This window comes from Helianthus annuus, chromosome 1, assembly GCF_002127325.2.
Source record: "Helianthus annuus cultivar XRQ/B chromosome 1, HanXRQr2.0-SUNRISE, whole genome shotgun sequence".
Taxonomy (NCBI): Eukaryota; Viridiplantae; Streptophyta; class Magnoliopsida; order Asterales; family Asteraceae; genus Helianthus; species Helianthus annuus.
In genome coordinates, this window is record NC_035433.2 from 4,879,282 (window position 1) to 4,900,995 (window position 21,714).

The following is a 21,714-nucleotide window of genomic DNA, read 5'->3' on the forward strand; positions in this document are numbered from 1 at the left end:
AAATGGTTAGTTATAGAGACAATGGGGGCAGATATGTTAAAAATTCTTATTTTGGGCTAATATAGTAAAAGTGATATAACCACAGGGGCCAAAAACGTAATTTACTCTTAATATAAATAGTAAATTACGATTTTGGCCCCTGTGGTTATATCACTTTTACCCTTTTAGCCCAAAAAAGAATATTTTAACATCTGAGCCCCCAACGTCTTTTTTTTTTCTAACCCTTTTGGCCCCTAAAAGTAAATGGATGGGGTTAGTGTTAGGTGCCAAAAGGGTTAGAAAAAAAGAAGTTGGGGGCTCAAATGTTAAAAGATTCCATTTTGGGCTAAAAGGGTAAAAGTAATATAATCACAGGGGCCAAAATCATAATTTACTCTAATATAAATAAATATGATTACCAGCTGTAGCTGTAAGAGCATATCATCAGAGTAACCACCAATACAAAGTTGTGTCACAACACCATGTTTGTCATGAAAGCATCTTCAAATAAGAAGCAAAGTTCCTATAAATGATAAATAATTAGAGCTTGAAATACAAGTCAATCTGAGATAAATGTTTCTTGTCATCATGCAGCCTCCCCAAAGGAAAAACGTCATTCCACGAGTTACAAACCCCATTAAACATGGCTGCAAAACCCGTATATCAGTAAAGCGAGAGATGTGCATCAGCATGATTATGTGGCATGTGTTAAAACAATCTTGCGCGTCTATTACAGATCATGTTCTGTTAAGCGTGTTAACAAATGCATTAGTTCCTCATAGAATTGAAGTTGAGCGATGATTATTAGTCAATCGCACAAAACAACGAATTTATTATTACATACCCTGTATTGCAGATGTTGTAGTTCCCTCTCAAAGGCGGCCACGCGTCTCTGGAACTGCTTTGACGCTTCTTCAGCCATGGTAACACTAACATCAGATCTTTTTACTCATCCATAAAAAATAACAGTAAAGCGCAAATGAGGAAACTTGATTACTATCAGATGAGATCATCCGTTAAATTATTATTAAGGAACATATGGGGGCTTAACCTTCCATTGAGACGGTGCCAAGAGGACTCTAGGTCACCTAGACCGCACATACTCCAATGCAGCAATAGGGGTCATGTATCTGTATTCAACCTACAAAATTTTGGAACTCACTCATTTATACATATTCAATATTTCATTTAACAATAATTAATCCAACATAACATATAAAGCTACCAAATAACATAGCATGATTGTTGTACTCCTTTCTTTCCCAGCTTTGCAGTGCATGTATGTGGCTCTACAGCGGGTTGCATTCTCTGTAAACGCATGGGACTATATATATATATATATAGAGAGAGAGAGAGAGAGAAAGTATAATGTACTTCAAGGCTTAACCTACATTAACATACATGACAAAAAATATAACGTGCGTTATTATCATAGAACGTGCGTGATTATAGTCCCATGCGTGATTATGTGGTCCCATGCGTGATTATGTGGTCCCATGCGTGATTTATTTGGTCCCATGCGTGATTATACCCCTGATCCAACGGTTACCATTGTCTCCTACGTGATGTATGATAAGACTTTTTGTATGTTAACCTCACTCTATATATATATATATATATATATATATATATATATATATATATATATATATAATGTCAAGAACGATAAACACAGTTTTAAAGACAGGTCGCAAAGTAGGAATAACACTTCACTTAGGTAGTCTCGCGTAGGAATAACAGGATGGGCTATGTCTCGCGTAGGAATAACATGATGGTCTATGTCATGAGCTTGATAAAAGGAAGTGGGAACCAGAGTTTCATACGGCTCTTTAAGAGTGACGTCACCACCAACGTTAAGCTGCTTCAACCGATAAACGTCTTTTGGGAATGGTACAACACCCAACAGAAAAAAAAACTATTTAAAAAGAAAATTGAATATGACTACAATAATACCCATATCAATTACCCAAAAATAAATCTAACTTTAACATTAGTATAGATAAATTACTAACAAGATCAATGATGTTACAAACTATCAAAAGTCAAAACTATTTGCATTCCTAGTCAACACAGATGTTATTGATTCTTCCGATACGCACATATATACAACACAGATTTCTAAACCAATTAGACACTCAAACACTCTTTTGCTTAACCAATTCAAATTTCTAATTAACAAGTTTTTAAGCAATTAGGTGGTCATACAGTCTTTTTTCTAGAATAAAGCTCAGAATCAAACATACAACACCAAATATTTCTTAAAAATATTAAGATTGTTTGTTAATTCTCCAAATTTAAATTGCCAAAAGACATCAATTAGCATACATAAAAGAAGAAGAACATTAAATGTATATCATACATACCTACCTGATCAGCTTAGATGGCAATAAGAAAGTACCAACCTTCAATATCTTGAAAAGCCCTACCTAGAACATTTTATGAAACAAACGTTTAGAAATGAAGATCAACATCAACTAATTAGCAAAACTTTCATTTTATCAACATTTAATACCAGCAGTGCAAGATAATTACTTGTAAACGTGACCCTTTGAGTCCACAACAACTGAGCACAATCATCTTAGATACAGAAAAATCATAACATAGATAATTAAAAAAAATACAAACAAGTGCATGATCGGGAAACATACTAAAAAGGTCGGAACTTTCCATAACACCATCGATCTAGATGTAGTCATGTAGATGAAGACAGAACAAGTATGTGAAAATGCTTTGCCGAAATCTTCGTCGGAACCCTAGCTGCCATCGCCGAAGGCGGCGGCTAGGTCTTCAACACCCCATATTCACCGTCATTTTACCTACCTTACTCGTCCCCTTTCTGGTCCAACCTCCTTTAGTCGCCAGAAAGTCACTGCTGCCTTAAACCACCGTTGTCACCGTCGGAGGGTAGTTATCACCATATGATTGCTATAACCGGACGACTAAGATTCGCCCGATCGCCGACCCCCTACTTCTACGTTTCTCTCTCTCACTCGTTTAAAATTTGAAATGAGAGCTCAAATTAGTGTTTAAAATGAGAGCTCAAATTTGAAATGAGAGCTCAAATTAGTGTTTAAAATTCACCATGTAATTAGTGTTTAAAATTCAGGGGGTTAAAGTGTAATAAGTTTAGGGGCTAAAAAATAAATAATGTTTGAAAGACCAAATTGCCCTCATTTTAGGGGTCTATCTATAAATAAAGGGAGGGAAAAGTTCTTATTTTTTGGGTATCTTAAAATACCCCTCCCTCATGCATTATAATATAGTAAGTATAGATTAACACTTGTTCACACTTGAATTTACACATGGTTGCAATTACACATACTCTTATACAAAATTTTATCAAAATTATCGATGTAAATTTATATGTGAAGCAATACTAGTTCACATATAACCTAATGTTAATCCAAAGTATAAATACTTTAGTACTAATGTGATTTTATGTATTCAACATTATATTCCATAAAATAAATACTAACTGTTTAATCTATTACATCGAAATAGAATGCAAATAAGTAAAAAGTTGCACCGGTAGCCTTTTGAAATAGCAAAAGTAAGTCGTATAAAAATTGCAATAATAGATCGTAGGGTCATGACATTACTATCATTTGATTCGACTAAGTAGTTCCACTGTCTCAGGTGCAAAAAAACCAAAAATATCAAATGAAAATGGTATAAACGTGTGTTAATTGTCAAGACACGCTTTCTCATGTTTGACCACTTTGTATGAAACAACTTTTAAAGTAGCCCGACTTACCGTGAAAACACTGCTCCAAATCCCACACGTGCTTTTAACACAACGCTTTTCATCTTTTCCAATTTAACCCCAACACTTTTTTATTTTCAACTTTGGTCCCCATATTTTTCATCTTTTACAAGTTTTTCGTTTTACATTTTGTTCTAAATTTTACGTATTAACACGCTGTAACGTATGTGTGAGGCTTAGTGTTTTTCGTCTATTTTTTTCGTGTTTGAAAGGTCCGTCACAACGCGTCTTTTTTTCCCAATTTACACGTTCGTCGCAACGCGCAGGTCCTAGATCAACTTAGTTTTTATTTTCTATGTTGTATGTTTCAGTATAATTTCCTTCGCATTAACACGCCGCAATGGACGTGCGTGGTTCAACGATTTTACTCCTACTTTTCGTTCGGTGTTATTTTTTCTTTTTTTATCTATTTATTTTTACGAGCTTTTCCGGTGTTGGTGGTCGCTGACATTAGTGTGGCGACTTAATACGAGTTATTATCTATTTAGCTAGATTAAAATAGATCATCATCATCATCATCATACTCATACTCAGTGAATCCCACCAATAGCAAAGCTAAGGTAGGGTCTCAAGAGGGTAGATGTAGACAACCTTACCTCTACCTCGTCGGAATAGAGAAACTGCTTCCAGTGAGACCCCCAGCTCGATTGTAGTTTTGTATCAAGCCTTGGACCTAAGACACATAACACTAAAACAATCCGAACATAGACTGATTGGTGCATGTACCCCCGTGTCTTTCAGCTAGCAATGTTATCACATGATGCATGATTAACCGTCCGCCGCTTTTAACGCCATTTTCACGAAATTAGTAAAATAACGTTAAAGTTAGTACCATTTCACTTTTGGCCACCAAACGCCCACAAACATACACATTATATGTGCACACCGCAAGCGGGACGTTAGCTAGATTAAAATAGATAAGTATGTAAAATTCTTATTTTATTTTATTTGAGTTAACCTACCCCCATAGGCCATAACCGCTGGATGAGAACCTTGATGTCCAACAAGAAATATGAAAACGTCAAAGTCGTTATTTTCCCGGTCTTTTCCAAACTTGATTTCTCCGCTTACTTATTTGTTTTCTTCCAAGTCAATAAACCCTAATTCTATTCTCCCAAATGCTACCCATTTCCTGAACCAAATTCCTTACAATTTTCGATCCGTAACGAATTTCGTTAACCCGCAGCTGCAGCTCGATCATTTCTCACCATCAGCAACCGATTGTTTTCGCGGTAAGAACTCTCTGTTTCGTCTCATTTAATATCATTTTTTTCACAATCAGCAACCGATCATCGTTTTGTGTCTCCATATTTGTAATTAATCAGGCAATCACACCACAAAAACGATGAAAATTCGCTTAAAAATAAGTTTGTTTGATTAAAAAGGCAAGTTAATGTTGGTAAATTAGGTTTTTAGCGTCTATGAACCGTAGGTTTCGTTTCCTAAAATTTAGAATTGTAGAATGTATAATTAGTTAATAGTTATCTGTCCCCAAGGGGACATCTGGTGCAGGGCCGGTCCTGAGAATCCGTGTACACTGTTCGAGCTCGAAAAAACGTGCCCTTAGACCTTAACAAAATTGGGTATTGAGCTCACTAAAAGTCTAAACCTAATGCCAATGGGCTAATAACTAATCCAAACTATAAGAAATAATTTTGTAAGTGGGCCTATGTTGGTGTTTGTACGGGTATACCCTATTAAAAAATATTTTACGTATATATATAGGTTTTTTTTTTTTTCATAAAATAAGGTGCCCTTCGAAATATCGGGCCCTGGCCGGTGGTCCTCCCCGCCCACCCCCAGGGCCGGCCATGATCTGGTGGTTAAGTGGTGTACGATGTAACCAAAAAGTTGAGAGTTCAAATCGTGCAACAGCGTGCAGGTTGTGGTGTATTTATCCTGGCAAGTCTATAAATTGTCGCTAAAAAGAGTTAATAGTTATCGAATTATCTCTATACCTTTTATTGTTTATTGTTACTTGTTTGATGTAATCTGAATTGAGGATGTAACAATTTGATAGAAATGGTAATTACTAGGATTGAATTTTGGTGTTTGACTTAAAGTTGACTTGCTGTATGACCCTTGGAACATTGTTACAGGAACTGATTTCAATTACACATTATTGAGCAACAAGGGTATCAATATGAGCCTTATAGAAGCAAATTATGGTCTAATGAAAGCAGAATCATCGACAGAATTTGTTCACCACATAGCCCTATTTGCAGCACTTCTGTGTGCATGCATTGTAATCGGTCATCTTCTTGAAGAAAGTCGATGGATGAATGAATCTATCACCGCTCTTGCAATTGTGAGTTACTGGCTTTGTATATGACATCTTGTTATAATAAAAGTTTTTCCTTTGAGGCATCTTGGCAATGTCTCTCTCTCTCTCTCTTTTTTTTTTGAGTTAATTACTATTTTCGTCCCTGTGGTTTGTCAAAAATCACTATTTCAGTCCATTAGTTTAAAAATTGCGAACTTCAGTCCCTGTGGTTTCACTTTCGTAACCATTTCAGTCCACCTCGTAACCATTTCAGTCCCTGTACTAACAGAATAAATGGATTGAAATGGTTACGAAAGTGAAACCACAGGGACCGAAATCGCAATTTTTAAACTAATTGACTGAAATAGTGATTTTTGACAAACCACAGGGACGAAAACAGTAATTAACTCTTTTTTTATTTTTTTTAGAGTTAATTACTGTTTTCGTCCCTGTGGTTTGTCAAAAATCACTATTTCAGTCCATTAGTTTAAAAATTTCGATTTCAGTCCCTATGGTTTCACTTTCGTAACCATTTCAGTCCACCTCGTAACCATTTCAGTCCCTGTACTAACAGAATAAATGGATTGAAATGGTTACGAAAGTGAAACAACAGGGACTAAAATGGTTACGAAAGTGAAACCATAGGGACTGAAATCGCAATTTTTAAACTAATGGACTGAAATTGTGATTTTTGACAAACCACAGGGACGAAAACAGTAATTAACTCTTTTTTTATTTTTTTTATTTGAGTTAATTACTGTTTTCGTCCCTGTGGTTTGTCAAAAATCAATATTTCAATCCATTAGTTTAAAAATTGTTAATTTCAGTCCCTGTGGTTTCACTTTCGTAACCATTTCAGTCCCTGTACATACAGAATAAATGGATTGAAATGGTTACGAAAGTGAAATCACAGGGACTGAAATGGTTACAAAAGTGAAACCACAGGGACTGAAATCGCAATTTTTAAACTAATGGACTGAAATAGTGATTTTTGACAAACCACAGGGACGAAAACAGTAATTAACTCTTTTTATTTTTTTTTATGGTATGGTGTTCTGCTGACAGGGTTTAGGCACAGGATGTGTTATTTTACTAACGTCTGGTGGTACGAGCTCGCACATATTGGAATTCAAGCAGGAGTTTTTCTTTATATATCTTCTTCCGCCAATTATATTCAATGCCGGGTTCGTATCTTTTAACGATTTGAATACTGTTATGACTTGGTAACATACCAATATACCTGTATTATAAATGTATATGCTATATAAAGTGGACGTTTGGCTATTAGTCTACTGTCTATATCTGTTTGACAAAGTCTTATACAACATATTTGCTACTTATGTCTCCTTAACATTTGTGTTTCGATCAATCAAAAACGCTTTTCTGACCTGGGTTATGTTTCTACCAGGTTCCAGGTTAAAAAGAAACAGTTTTTCCAAAACTTCACGACTATTACCTTGTTTGGAGCCATCGGCACATTGATATCCTTTGCCATTATATCATTCGGTATGTTAATATGCATAATAATTCTTGTCTAGAATAACTCTCTTTTCATTTACCTAGTGCTATCCAATTTTGATTGCAGTTACTTTATAGTTTATATGACTTACGTAGGCGCAGAATTTTTTATTTTTTTATTTTTGAGTTAAATGCCATTTTAGTCCCTGTGGTTTAGGCCATTTTGCCAGTTTAGTCCAAAGGTTTCATTTTTAACCTGTGAGTCCAAAAAGGTTTCACAGTTGCCATTTTAGTCCACTTGGTTAACTTCATCCATTTTTTCTGTTAACAAGAAGGCCAATTTGGTCATTTTGTATGTAATTCTATTAATTAAAAGGGCAATTCAGCCATATAAAATGACCGAATTAGCCTTCTCGTTAACAGAAAAAATGGATGAAGTTAACCCAGTGGACTAAAATGGCAACTGTGAAACCTTTTTGGACCCACAGGTTAAAAATGAAACCTTTGGACTAAACTGGCAAAATGGCCCAAACCACAGGGACTACAATGGCATTTAACTCTTTATTTTTTTTGTCGCAGTCAAATGCAGTTAATAGCTTTGGAAAATATAGTAGTGATATTTGCTTAGATTATGATATTGTTAGTTTTTCATGATCTAATATCGCGAGCGTTCATGACATTTCCATTTGGTTATATCATCTGCTAGATTGTAACTTAAATTTTAATCCAGGCGCAACACGTTTGTTTCCTAAACTGGGCATCGGTTATCTTCACATGAAGGATTATCTTGGTATGTTCTCTTTTTCTTTTTTATATTTTCATATACGTAAATGAATAGATTTACCCAAAATATATTACTATATACAAGTATAATTAACTTACTGTTAATCTAGATCATGTTTTGTTAACCTAATTCAGTTAAGTTGTTGTCCTTCGGTCTAATTATCGCAAGCACTTGGAGCCATCTTTTCTGCAACCGATTCTGTTTGCACCTTGCAGGTAAATACGTCTTGTCGAAATAGTGATCGTTAATGAGCTGGATAATATGGACATACATCTTTATTTTGGTTAGTTTGGTATTTAAACAGGTTCTTAATCAAGAAGAAACACCGTTATTATACAGTCTAGTGTTTGGCGAGGGCGTTGTTAATGATGCCACATCGGTTGTACTTTTCAATGCAATTACAAAATTTGATATATCGGACATGAACACTTTCACGGCCCTTAAATTTGCCGGAAATTTCTTGTCGTTATTCGTATTAAGTACTTTTCTGGGAGTTTTGGTAAGCACTCCCTTCCTCTCTATATGTGTGTATATACATATATATGCGCGCGTGTGTGAGCAAATGACACTCTGTTGCATTCATAGGTTGGGTTGCTTTGTTCATTCATTATTAGAACACTGTATTTTGGAAGGTATGCCGTTATTTGCTCTCAACCTCTCACTTTATTTTCGCAAGAGTAAAATGCCATTTTCGTCCCTGAGGTTTGGTCAGTTTTGCAACTTTCGTCCAAAGGTTTGTTTTTTCGCGTCTTGATCCAAAAGGTTTGAAATCTTGCCATTTTCATCCGACTCGTTAACTCCATCCAATTTTCTCCGTTAAGTCAGGGGTATTTTCGTCTTTTTTTGTAAACTTAAAGGGCAATTCGGTCTTTTGAACACTTGTACATTATGCTAAATGCTTATACATAAAGTGAAAAAGACCGAATTGCCCTTTAAGTTAACAAAAAAGACGGAAACACCCCTGACTTAACGAAGAAAAATGGATGGAGTTAACGAGCTGGATGAAAATGACAAGATTTCAAAGCTTTTGGAACCGGATGCGAAAAAACAAACCTTTAGACGAAAGTCGCAAAATTGGCCAAACCTCAGGGACGAAAATGGCATTTTACTCTTTTCGCAAATATTAGCTTATTTAAGTATGTATGGGTATTTCAAACAACCAGCTCAAATCACATGATGTGAATATTCAGGAATTCAACGGATCGTGAAGTCTCTCTTATGATACTCATGGCATACCTTTCATATGTATTAGCTGAAGTAAGTGTTCTACATCACTTACGGCGCCTAATGTTTACACTTAATTTGTTGAGTTAATTACTGTTTTCGTCCCTGTGGTTTGTCAAAAATCACTATTTCATTCCATTAGTTTAAAAATTGCGATTTCAGTCCCTGTGGTTTCAATTTCGTAACCATTTCAGTCCACCTCGTAACCATTTCAGTCCCTGTACTAACAGAATAAATGGATTGAAATGGTTACGAAAGTGAAACCACAGGGACTGAAATGGTTACAAAAGTGAAACCACAGGGACTGAAATCGCAATTTTTAAACTAATAGACTGAAATAGTGATTTTTGACAAACCACAGGGACGAAAATAGTAATTAACTCTAATTTGTTTTTACGAGTTGGTCACAATAATAATATTGTTTTCCTCCAGGTTTTTGGATTAAGCGGAATCCTTACTGTATTCTTTTGCGGTATCGTAATGTCACACTATGCTTGGCATAATGTCACCATCAATTCACAAGTAACTACGAAGTGTGTTACCTTTCGCCATTTAATTTCAACCGATATTTTTCCAACAAAAAAAGACATATTTGATATTTCCTAGGTTACTACTAAATTGTTAATATGATCTTGTTGGATTGCAGACATGCTTTTGCAACAATGTCATTTATTTCCGAAATCTTCATCTTCATGTACGTTGGTATGGATGCACTTGATGTCGAAAAATGGAAATTTGTCAAGGACAGGTAACCTTTTTCATATAATAGGTGGTAAAAAAACGAAAGAGTAAAGTACACGGATGGTCCCTGAGGTTTACCAAGATTTAGGATTTGGTCCCTAGCTTTTCAAAAGTACACAGATGGTCCCTTTGGCTTGCACTTTGTAACAAATTTAGTCCCCTGCAAACACATACAAAGGTTTCAGCAGGTCCAAGATAGAGGCTAAATGCGTTACAAAGTGCAAACCACAGGGACCTTCCATGCACTTTCGGAAAAAAACCAGGGACTAAATGCGTTACAGAGTGCAAACCACAGGGACCATCCGTGTACTTTTGAAAAGCTAGGGATCAAATCCAAAATTTTGGTAAACCACAGGGACTATCCGTGTACTTTACTCGAAACTAAAAAATATGACACAGGTCAACCTAACCTGGACCGACCCATAATAAAAACGATTTTTAGTTTTGAGTAAAGTACACGGATGGTCCCTGTGGTTTACCAAAATTTTGGATTTGGTCCCTAGCTTTTCAAAAGTACACAGATGGTCCCTTTGGTTTGCACTTTGTAACAAATTTAGTCCTCTGCAAACACACACAAAGGTTTCAGCAGGTCCAAGATAGAGGCTAAATGCGTTACAAAGTGTAAACCATAGGGACCTTCCACGCACTTTCGGAAAAAAACTAGGGACTAAATGCGTTACAAAGTGCAAACCACAGGGACCATCCGTGTACTTTTGAAAAGCTAGGGACCAAATCCAAAATTTTGGTAAACCACAGGGACCATCCGTGTACCTTACTCAAAACTAAAAGATATGACCCATAATAAATATGAATTTTTGACCCGAACTGTTTTGACCCGTTACCCAACCTGCCAGTCCGCTTATCTTGAGGCAATTACTATTTCTAATTGATAATCTAATTCTGCAGTCCGAGAAATTCTTTTGGGGCAAGTGCTGTACTGTTTGGACTAATTATGGTTGGGAGAGCATGTTTTGTCTTCCCTATTTCAATAATATCCAACTTAACAACAAAGCCTACCGATAACAAAATCGAGTTTAAACAACAGGTAACCAGCTTTAACTACCTTTTGAAATTTCTTGGCCCATTAATAATTCTCCATATGCATATTTTATTAATTCGTTTACTTTATTAATCTCTCGCAGATCACGGTTTGGTGGGCTGGTCTAATGCGAGGCGCTGTCTCTGTTGCACTTGCTTATAAAAAGGTAAAAACTAATATTCAATTTAAATTAGCGTGTCAATCGTGTCGAGTTCGTAAGTTGAAAAGATACATGACCCATATATTAATTTGTGTTAAAGACATCCACCCTATCCCGCACACGCTTCAACGTGTAACCTGAACATGACCTGTGTAACCCATTTATCTAAACGAGTCAAACATGTTTCCCTTTAAAATATATAATTTTTTTATCCGAATTTTAAACGGGCCCCGATTATTTTCGTGTTGTTTTTCAGGCTGTATGAGGAATTATTGCCCCTAGTTTATATATGATTTATTTATGTTAATATTTAAAAATATGCAGTTTACTGGGTCTGATGAACAACATATGGAGCCAGCAAATGCACTTTTGATAACCAGCACCATTATTATAGTTTTATTCAGTACTGTGGTAAGTATCTTAATTTTTAATTAATTTTATAGATTATATTATAACTAGTCTTAAGTCCCTCGCGTTGCGGGCTGGGGGCGTAAAACTGTGTTGCCAGCGTTGTCGGGCTGGAGGCGTAAACCGTGCTAAGTAACAACTGAACTACGATCAAAAAGGGGAAAACATAATACAAAAACACGAATTTTTAACAGCAAGTGACATACGTGACGTAAAAACTACCAAACATCGTGCTAAATAGCAACCGAGACCTAAGGAACCAAATATGACCACCAAACACTGTGCTAAGTAGCAATCGAATGACGACCAGTCCTGGAAAAAACGTACAACAAAAACTAATAAAAAACTAAGCTTGTTTAACTTTGACAAAATTATATATATATATAAAAAAAACAAACTTGTAAAACAAAAATCAATAAAAAAATCCCCAAAGTTAAAAAAAAAAAAACCAAAACCATAAAAGACAAAACTATGCACTATTCATCAAAATCTTATGAATTAATACATATATATGAATTATAATGAACTATTTTTTTTTTGTTTTATTATCTGTAGGTGTTTGGACTGTTGACTAAGCCTTTTATAAACTTGTTGACCAAATCATCTAACGTTGACCAAACACAACCATCAAGTCCAAAGTCAATCATGATGCCACTTCTAGGACAAAGACTTGATGTAGAAGTTGAAACAGGAGAGGTTGAAACTAGTTTAGAGACTACAACCAAGTTAAAAGTGATGTTTAGTAATCCTACTAATACCATTCATTATTATTGGAGGAAGTTTGATGATGCTTTTATGCGCCCGGTTTTTGGTGGAAGAGGGTTCATTTCTTATGTTACGGGTACCCGTGACATTGCGTTAACGTGATGACGTGGCGTTGAGATGATGAGTTGGATTGTGTTATTGTACATAGAAATGATTTTGTAGGGGATTTTGTGCATTGAGATTAAATATTTGTCTTCTTATAAATTAAAATGTAGAGATAATACACAAAGAAAATAAGATACTATTGACTTATCTGGTTTTTTTTTATAAAAAATTCTAAATGTGACATATTATCAAAATTTTTGAAATTGACAACTAATAAATAATTAAAGTATTGAAATTAAAGATGTAAATAAATGTGTAAACTAAGGCGATTAGTGATTTATGCGTTTTGCACTAAAAGAAAAGATTTAAAAATGGCTAAAATTAGGGGAAAATCTCTAGTGACGAATAACTGATTGATTTCAGATCCAATAGTTGGGCAAAACTGCCTATAGTTGTTTGCCATATGATGTGGGTCATTGAGACCTTCCTGGCCACTTCTTATAGGCCCCGTAACTCCATGTGTAACTACAAATTTGCTCTTTATATGTTAGAGCACCAACAATAGGTGTTTTTGAGGATGTTATCTTTTAGGAGAGAGAGAGTGTCTGTGATGTGTTTGAGAGAAGGTGTGATGTGGAGGAGAGAGATAGGGTTTTGTTAAAAAACACATAAAAACAAGTATGTGAGTGTGACTAGGAAAAAGAAGAGAGAAATGTTGTTTTTAAAGAGTTGTGAGTGGGGAAAGCGAGAAAAAAATCTAACCGTTGGGCAGATGTGGTACTCTCAAAAGCGCACACAAAAAAATCTGTTGTGGATGTTCTTAGAACATCCCCAATAATGTTTTTGGGGGATGTTTTTGTGCCACATGACCATTTTTAGCACTCTTCATTTTCGTGGGTGACGTTTATGGAGCCCATTTTGGGTATTTGTTTTTGCAGAAAAAAAATCTCAAAGAATAAAGAAGAAAAATTAATAAATAAAGAAAAAGTGGTGGGTCCATGGTAGGTGAGCTCATTGATAACTTTTTTAATGTAGTAATGATAAGGCAATATATTTAGGTTTTTTTATTGGGTGGATTTTGAGTGTTTTTGAAGAAAGAGTATTTATAACTTGTGATAGCTGACTAGATACGTTTTTAAATGTTTTTGATGTAGCTTAATGTGGATGGTTTTAGACCATCACCAATAAGGTGTTTTTGGGTGTGCCACATGACACCTGTCTAACCAATAGAATGTCTTTTCTCTCCCAACCTACTCACACAACACAAAAACACTCATTCTATTTCCTCTCTCTTCCATCTCGCTCATACACCCTTTCCACATCTTTTTTTACACAAAAACTTTACCCCACCTCCTCTCCTATACCTCACACACTCTCTTATCTACATCACTTTCTCTCTCTTTATAAACACAAAAAATGAGCTTATTGTGGATGCTTTTAAGCTTTTTCTACCTTGTTTACCTCTGTCTAGCTGTTCCAAGTAAGAGCCTGCTAATTCTTGGATCAACTCTGTATTAGTTAACCCATACTTGAAAACTTGACCTTGAGTTCTCGGGGTAAGCAATAATATTATGCTTAAACTCAACTTTACATGTATTTCAACCCAAAAAGCATTTATAAACGAGTATATAACTCTCAATTTCTAAACCTCTTATGCTAAAATTGTCAGCTTGAACTTGTAACTAACTCAACAAACCCGTGGCTGGCCCAAAACAATGCACTAACCTCGACATGTGTCCTTAACCTGCACCCTAGACCCTCATTTACCAACTCACTAATGAGTTGCCGCCGCTTCTATTGTTGTTGAACTCGTTTTTCTTCTGCCAACAATGATGGAATGGATGTGTGGCCTGCAGACTACTAGATTCGCAATACAAGGGAATGGAGGGATCTATATATATATATAGGAGGCGATTCCTATTTAATGAGTTTGTTAGACTCCCAATTCTTATCTTTTAAGCTCCTTCTATGTTATAGGTCTTGTATTTAACATAGTATCCTAATTATACACAAACTTTAACCGAGCTCCATTGGTCAAATCTATGCGTTAGTCCAATTTACGAGTTAAAGCCCTCGTTAACTTCAAAAACTTCCAAATCTACCATGTACTTCCATTAGTTCTAAAATCATCTCTATAGTATATTACTTTTATACAAACAAAAAAATGTGGTTGTTAAGAAGGTAGTGATCCCATCTCACGTCTCACTAATTTTGGTAGGATCATAATTTTAACGTCTTATTGAGAAGGTAGTAATCACTATTAAGTCTCTTTAATAAGATAGAGATCACCCATGCTTCTCCCTTACAGGAAGGGATCATCAATTAGCGTCTCACAAATCTAGGTAGTTATCACCTCTTAATCTTCTCATTAATCTATCTCGGTATTTATCACCACTATATTCTCGCTAATAAGGTAGTGATCACCTTTACAATCCTTACTATTTGGGCAATGATTAACCTCTCACGTTGTTACATATGTGAAGTTGCTAATTTACAATGAATAATCAAACCAACTCATCTTAGTTAACCTCTTTCTCTTGATTGTCATTTTCTTCTTCTCTTAACCTACTACATAATTTGTTTGCGAATAGAAAGCATGTCGTATGATTCATTCACAGACATCCCAAGGCATAGTTAAATAAGTGTACATATATATTTGATAATGTACACATATTTACAAATTAAAAAAAAGATTAAATAGAGAGAGGCCGTTTAGTAAAACAAATTGCCTAGAGAAGATGAGCTTTACATATTGGTTCTCACGATTCTCAAATTCCATGTTATTATATATAAGGTAAAGTTATTGTACAAATGAGTCTTTACGTGCTAAACGTGAGAAGTAAACTGAGATTTTTTTTTTCTGATTTTTTTTCTATCTAGTCAAGCATATATTTTAATCCTAAAATCAAAAAAATATATTTTAAAATATAATTTTTTTAATATATTTAATCTAGTAGAATAATAATAATTACTCTAGAGTAATTATCGGATCACTCTACTAAAGTAGTTATACAAAAAATATTATTTATTTATTATTATTTTTTTCAACTAAAAATAGTGCTTAATTAAATGAAAAAATTAAAAAAAAATGTTCATTCATTTCTCACATATGTTAACACCATTTATATCAATTTGTATTTGATATTTTCCTACAAATAATTACAACATTATATTAAAATCTATCACATTATATTACATCACATTACATTATATATTATATTATATTATATTATATTATATTATATTATATTATATTATATTATATTATATTATATTATATTATATTATATTATATTATATTATATTATATTATATTATATTATATTATATTATATTATATTATATTATATTATATTATATTATATTATATTATATTATATTATATTATATTATAGTATAGTATAGTATATTATATTATATTATATTATATAGGGTGGTAGTTGGCTACAAAGTCCATTTTTCCTACAAAGTGTACAAAGTCTTAAAACACCATAATGTCAACCATAAAACACACTCAAAACCCACAAATAACATAGCGGAGATTATTAAAACACCATTTAAGGAATGTTAGGGTTTGGATATTGTGTTTTAGTGATATTCACTATGTTATTTGTGGGGTTTAAGCGTGTTTATGGCCGAAATGGTGATGTTTTAAGACTTTGTACACTTTGTAGGAAAAATAGACTTTGTAGCAGAACCCCACCCTATATTATATTATATTATATTATATTATATTATATTATATTTTATTATATTATATTATATTACTTTTCCCTAATTCCATACTATTAATTTGTAAAATTTCTCCCCCTTATATAAATACTATTCAACTTTTCTTTGTTTAGGTTGTTAGTATAGAGGTGATTGGTCCAATTTTGTTTTATTCTTTTCTTTCTTGGGTATATACTCACAAGCTCAAGTTGCAAGTTTTTAATGTATTTTATATATTTTAGTTTTCTTCTCTTATAGTATTAGTAAAAGTATAAAATGACACTTATGGTTTACTTTTAAGGGTGGGGTTCTAGAGTGGACACTAGTGTATTTGTGAACCGATTGAACAAATCTTGGTCATTGTTTTACATCATCAAATCGTAAAACACACTTGTGTATTTTCATCATCAAATCCTGACCTTTGATTTACACTTATGTATTGATAATCAAGGGCTAGGATTAGTTCACTAGTGTTCATAATTAAGTAGATTGTTTACAAATGAACCTAACCCTTACTTTTAATTTTTATTAAACTCTATACTTTATAAATTTATTTAACTATAATAATTATTATATGTATTAAGTAAAACACGATTTAATAAGGAAACTAACCATATATATATATATATATATATATATATATATATATATATATATACGCGCACACACGCGTGTATTACGCACATACTTTCAGTTAATTACAAAGTTTAAATGAACAATATGAAGAATCACATTAGCCTTCTGTTTCTGTATAGTGATAACATAGATTAAAAAAAGGATTGTGTAATTATGTAAGAGTGTATAAATCATAACTAAAGCTATACACACACTCAAGTATCATTAGATAGCTATATATTTACCTTTTATGAAATACATAACATCTATTTTAATAAAAAAGGAATGCGCGACTCATTTTTTGAACTTTCCGGTGTAGATTTCTTTGAAAACAAAGTTGTATTCAAAATCGTATATTTCTGTTGGTATTCTAGGCTATAGCGAGTCACGTTACCTTTACGATACTCTGACGAACTCAACCACTTATGTGCGAACAACATCGGTACCAGTGCGGAATCACTGGCCGCTTTTATATTTTTGACAAGCCAAACCGATAACGACCGCAAGGAAAAACAACCACACTCCCACTACGAAGCGCATAGGAAACAAAACTAGTTTTTTTCTATTACAGACTTAAATATGCATATATCTATAGCAATAAATAATAATTATCAAACTATTTTTAAATTAAACAAAGGTAAAAAGAGAGATTTTGAGGAAAAAAGCATTTAATATTCATTTGATAGTCAACTCAACCATATAAACCTTTATATGTCTCACTTTCTCTTTCAACTTTCCTCAACCTCTATTTTGCAAGCGGTGAAGAACATTGTCACCCTACTATATCAACTTCATTTCCGTTCAAAAGGTGATTTTATAGCTTCAATCTTCCATCAATCACCAATTCACCATTTAGTTTGCAATCTACAATTTTTGTTATTATAATGTTACTTTTTTAATGCCTAAGTGACAGTTCTTCAAAAAATCATAAAAGGGTTGAATTTAATATAAAAAAAAAAATCAAAACCCATTTGTTTAGTTTTTAATTTTGCATCTTCAAGTTACAATCAAGATGTGTATATAAAACAATTCTTCAATTCAAAACATCATAAAAGGGTTTAAATTTGATATAAAAAAAGATCAAAACCCCTAGGTTTATTTTTTAATTTTGCATCTTCAAGTTACAATCAAGATTAAGTTTAGCAAGCTTTCTTCTTCAGTTTTGTTCTGTGTAAAAATCAATGTATTGAATTCTTGAAAATTGTGTGATTAGTGAGTTATGTAACATATGTTGTGTGTTCATTAAAAAATGGTTTTCACTTTTGTAGATTAAATTAGTGTAGATTCTTAAAATGCATTAACAGTTATAATAAATGTTAATTTTTTTTTTTCAATTTGGGATCTTATGGATCTGAGAAGTATACATTTGGTCATGATTTATAAGTACAAGAACGGATCTGAGTTTAGTTTTTTGTGAGTGTTGATAATCTTATTTGGTTTAATTGTTTGTAATAATTTCTTACACTAGAACTATATTATTAAATCTTATATAAATAAACACCTAGGTAAATAACACTTCCCTTTATATTAGGACAGAAGTTCTTTGTCATGTGTGTAATTTTATTAAAACTTGAATTGGACAATCTCTCATTGGTTTTTATTTTTATTGGTTTAGTACATAGCTTGTTCATCTACTTTCATAACCATGTATATATGATTTGACTGCTTTGAAATTGCAAGAATATATGGTCTACTAACGATACAGTAACTATATATAACGCAAGAACGAATTGGCTGATCAAGGATAAAGAAACAATAAATCATCAAGCTAGATGTTTGCACCTTGGTTACACAAGTTGTGGTACTGAAATTTAAAAATATTAAAAAAAGTACTCCTGCTCTCTTTTATATATGAATCAATATGGTGCAAGTTACCTTTCTGTAAAGTGCATATGCAGCATGAAGTATTTATGATCAGGGAGTTCTTAATTATGCATACATAATCTAGAAAATGATGTTACTTTAGGTAGTTTTGTTGTTAAAAGATCTAGAAAATGAAGTATTTATAATCCCGGGGGTACTTAAATGTAGCGTCTCGCGACTTGGTCGACCAGACTTAACTTGTCTACACATTTAAGATGGCGTATTTTATTTGATTGACGTTGAGAGCTCATAGATCCTTTCTATTTTCTTTTTGTGTATTAGATAGGTAACAGAATGAAAGCAGGTGATAGTTGTTCAGTGTGGCTTAGACATGAACAATCCTCTGGTGACATTTTCGGAGAACCAAAAAAGAGAACTCGTATCGGAGAGAAGCATCAAGCAAGCGTTCCGGAAATAGTTACGAAAGAAACGATAAAAAATGAGGAGAACAATTTCATAGGTACTGAAGAAAACGAGGTCCGGCTTCCTGCAGCCCCTATACTTGACACTGATGTATTTATACTTGGTTTATATATATTTGGCAAGAACTTTCATCTTGTGAAGAAATTTATGGGTAGCAAGGCAATGCAAGATGTGTTATTCTATTACTATGGACCATTTTACGGAACCAAGGAACACATAGATTGGTCAGGCTCTTGGAAAAACAGAAAGCAGAAGAAGATACCTGGAACGGAGATTTTCACTGGTTGGAGGGCACAGGAGCTTTTCGCTCGCATATTTCTCCATGTCAACGATGATTGCAAAACTCGTCTGACACGGGTAACTTTTCTACAATATTTGTATAACTCCCACCCTTAAGCACAATTACACAATATATGAAAAGAAAAGTTGCATCTTAATCAACACTTGTTTATCATACACCAATGTAGCATGTTCCGTCACTCGGTCACTTTATTGAAGTTCTAATTCACTATTGCTGTTAAAAATAATAACCCTAGAATTTAGTATATTCAAGGAATAATAGTTAAACTTGTTAGGGACTGAATATATATTAGTTGCTAAGTCTTTATCACTTGCTTTAGTATCAACTTAATATGTACAACATGCATTTATATACATTTAAAAAAGCTCTGATCTTCTATTGATGTGTTATTATCTAGACTTTAATACTAACTATTTTAGTTATGGTAGAACTAGTTAAAGTTAACCAGACATGTATGTCTATTATCAAACATTGCCTCCAAGGGTTATAATGGTAAGGCATCAATGTATTAACTAAATTTAGTATGATTTCTAAATAAAAGAAATCTCTGTGCATACTCTCTTATGCAATTAAACAATCATTTAAAAAAAATTCATCTGATCCGGCTATTGATGTGTTGTATCTTCCAGGCTACCCGAATGTTCCACACTAAAGAAATTACATTTGAAACATATGTATTCAACGTAGTGGATATGGTGGGCATCAACTTGCTTGTACAAGCCATTGCCATTGGAAAAGGAAAGGATGACCTTACTACCAAGGCCAAGAATCCAGTGAAAAACAAGCAGCCTGAACCGCCATTCTCTTGGCTTAAAACAAAACAAGTTATCCATCTTTTGAAATATGGTATTGGACTTAGTAAAGAGAAATTATAAGTGACCTATTTGAGGAAGCTGTCTGGCCTCGTCTTTTAGCACGAGGATGGAAATCTGAGAAGCGAAGAAACTTTGATTACAACAACTCGAAGAATTCTTTGGTGTTTCTTGCACCTGGAACCGGAAAGTTTAGTCCCAGGAGCCAGACAAAAGGAACTCATTATTTTGAGACTTTGGTTGATGTTTTGAATAAGGTGGCTTTCGAGCCACAACTTATTGAGCATGATCCGAACAAGGACATGTTGGTGAAACCAGGTGCAAAAGATTCGGTTCAGTTTATGATTGTGGATTCAAGTTTAGAGTTTCTGGAGAATCAAGTTTTTAAAATGAGAAGTCTGCCAGACTCTAAATTTGCTGATGAAGAAGGTTCATCTTGTGAAATTCAAAATCCGAACGCAATTCAAACCAGTTTAGCCGCTGAAGACAGCGGCAAATCCAGAATTTTAAACCAAGGTAAGTACTATCATATCCAAAAGGAAATTATGACATGCATCAGAAAACAAGTTTCTAGATTTTTACATTAAAAAACAAAACATTGTTACCTTTTTATATAACTTATATAAAAACTATGCTAATATATAAGTTACAACCCAAGTATTAAGCTCACCAGTTTTGAACTGATTTTCTTACTGAACTATCAGATGGTGGTGCTTATACAGATCAACAGTTTGGTTTGGATAGTGAAAGTCTAAGTGCCCGAAACTGCACATTGACTGAAAAAATGTTGGAAGGACTTGCTAGTGGATCCAACTACCAAAACAAGAGGAAAAGAGGTGGGAAAGAAGGGGACTCTTCGGATATTCTTGCTGAATCCAAAGAGCAGAGACGGGGCCACATATAGCTCCCGCCTTAAGGGCTTCCGTTCAACCCACCAAGAAACGCTTATTTTTAGTTTTATTTGTAGGTATGACCCTTCCTTAAACAAGGTGACTGAACACATCACCATTTGATATGTTGTTTTCAACTTTTTTAGCTTTGTTCTTTTTCATATGTTGTGACTTTATGTTTATACACAATGATTTGTATATAATTATAAGCTTTGTTCTATTTAGGTTTGTGATTTTGTAGCACTTTCCTTTTAAGTCATGCTGTAGTGGTAATTCATGAATGTGCATGGGTACAGTCTTCAAGTGTTTGATTGTTTTATTTATGTTCAAAGTTGTTAAATTGCTCCAGGAAAGATGATATTTATAACTTGAAAGAAACGCGTTCTCATTATGGCCGGATCAGACCTCTCAATCACAGGATTTATCTTTCAAGATTTATATAACTTTGATTAATTATGAATCTAGATTAT

General features: G+C 33.8%; 2 protein-coding genes across 2 annotated transcripts; both read left to right on the plus strand.

Annotated features, from left to right (window-relative positions):
- The first annotated feature begins 4,730 nt into the window (after positions 1–4,730).
- Positions 4,731–12,788, plus strand: LOC110943045 (sodium/hydrogen exchanger 3). The gene is made up of 15 exons (XM_022184806.2): positions 4,731–4,974; positions 5,842–6,050; positions 7,071–7,189; positions 7,414–7,511; positions 8,194–8,253; positions 8,416–8,462; positions 8,552–8,746; positions 8,833–8,879; positions 9,438–9,504; positions 9,904–10,004; positions 10,118–10,219; positions 11,119–11,257; positions 11,355–11,417; positions 11,736–11,822; positions 12,375–12,788. The coding sequence occupies exons 1-15, from the start codon at positions 4,755–4,757 to the stop codon at positions 12,684–12,686; spliced, it is 1,866 nt and encodes a 621-aa protein (XP_022040498.1). The 5' UTR covers positions 4,731–4,754; the 3' UTR covers positions 12,687–12,788.
- Positions 12,789–19,112: 6,324 nt separating this feature from the next.
- LOC110884190 lies at positions 19,113–21,258 on the plus strand. The gene is made up of 4 exons (XM_022132156.1): positions 19,113–19,598; positions 20,172–20,388; positions 20,436–20,870; positions 21,059–21,258. The coding sequence occupies exons 1-4, from the start codon at positions 19,113–19,115 to the stop codon at positions 21,256–21,258; spliced, it is 1,338 nt and encodes a 445-aa protein (XP_021987848.1).
- The last annotated feature ends 456 nt before the right edge of the window (positions 21,259–21,714 follow it).

Coding starts and splice junctions, on each gene's coding strand:
- LOC110943045 (XM_022184806.2), top strand. CDS start 4,755: ATGAAAACGTCAAAGTCGTTATTTTCCCGGTCTTTTCCAAACTTGATT. Junction 8,747..8,832: donor GTACTTTTCTGGGAGTTTTG/GTAAGCACTCCC, acceptor TTGCATTCATAG/GTTGGGTTGCTTTGTTCATT. Junction 11,258..11,354: donor AAATCGAGTTTAAACAACAG/GTAACCAGCTTT, acceptor AATCTCTCGCAG/ATCACGGTTTGGTGGGCTGG.
- LOC110884190 (XM_022132156.1), top strand. CDS start 19,113: ATGAAAGCAGGTGATAGTTGTTCAGTGTGGCTTAGACATGAACAATCC. Junction 19,599..20,171: donor GCAAAACTCGTCTGACACGG/GTAACTTTTCTA, acceptor TGTATCTTCCAG/GCTACCCGAATGTTCCACAC. Junction 20,389..20,435: donor TATCCATCTTTTGAAATATG/GTATTGGACTTA, acceptor TATTTGAGGAAG/CTGTCTGGCCTCGTCTTTTA.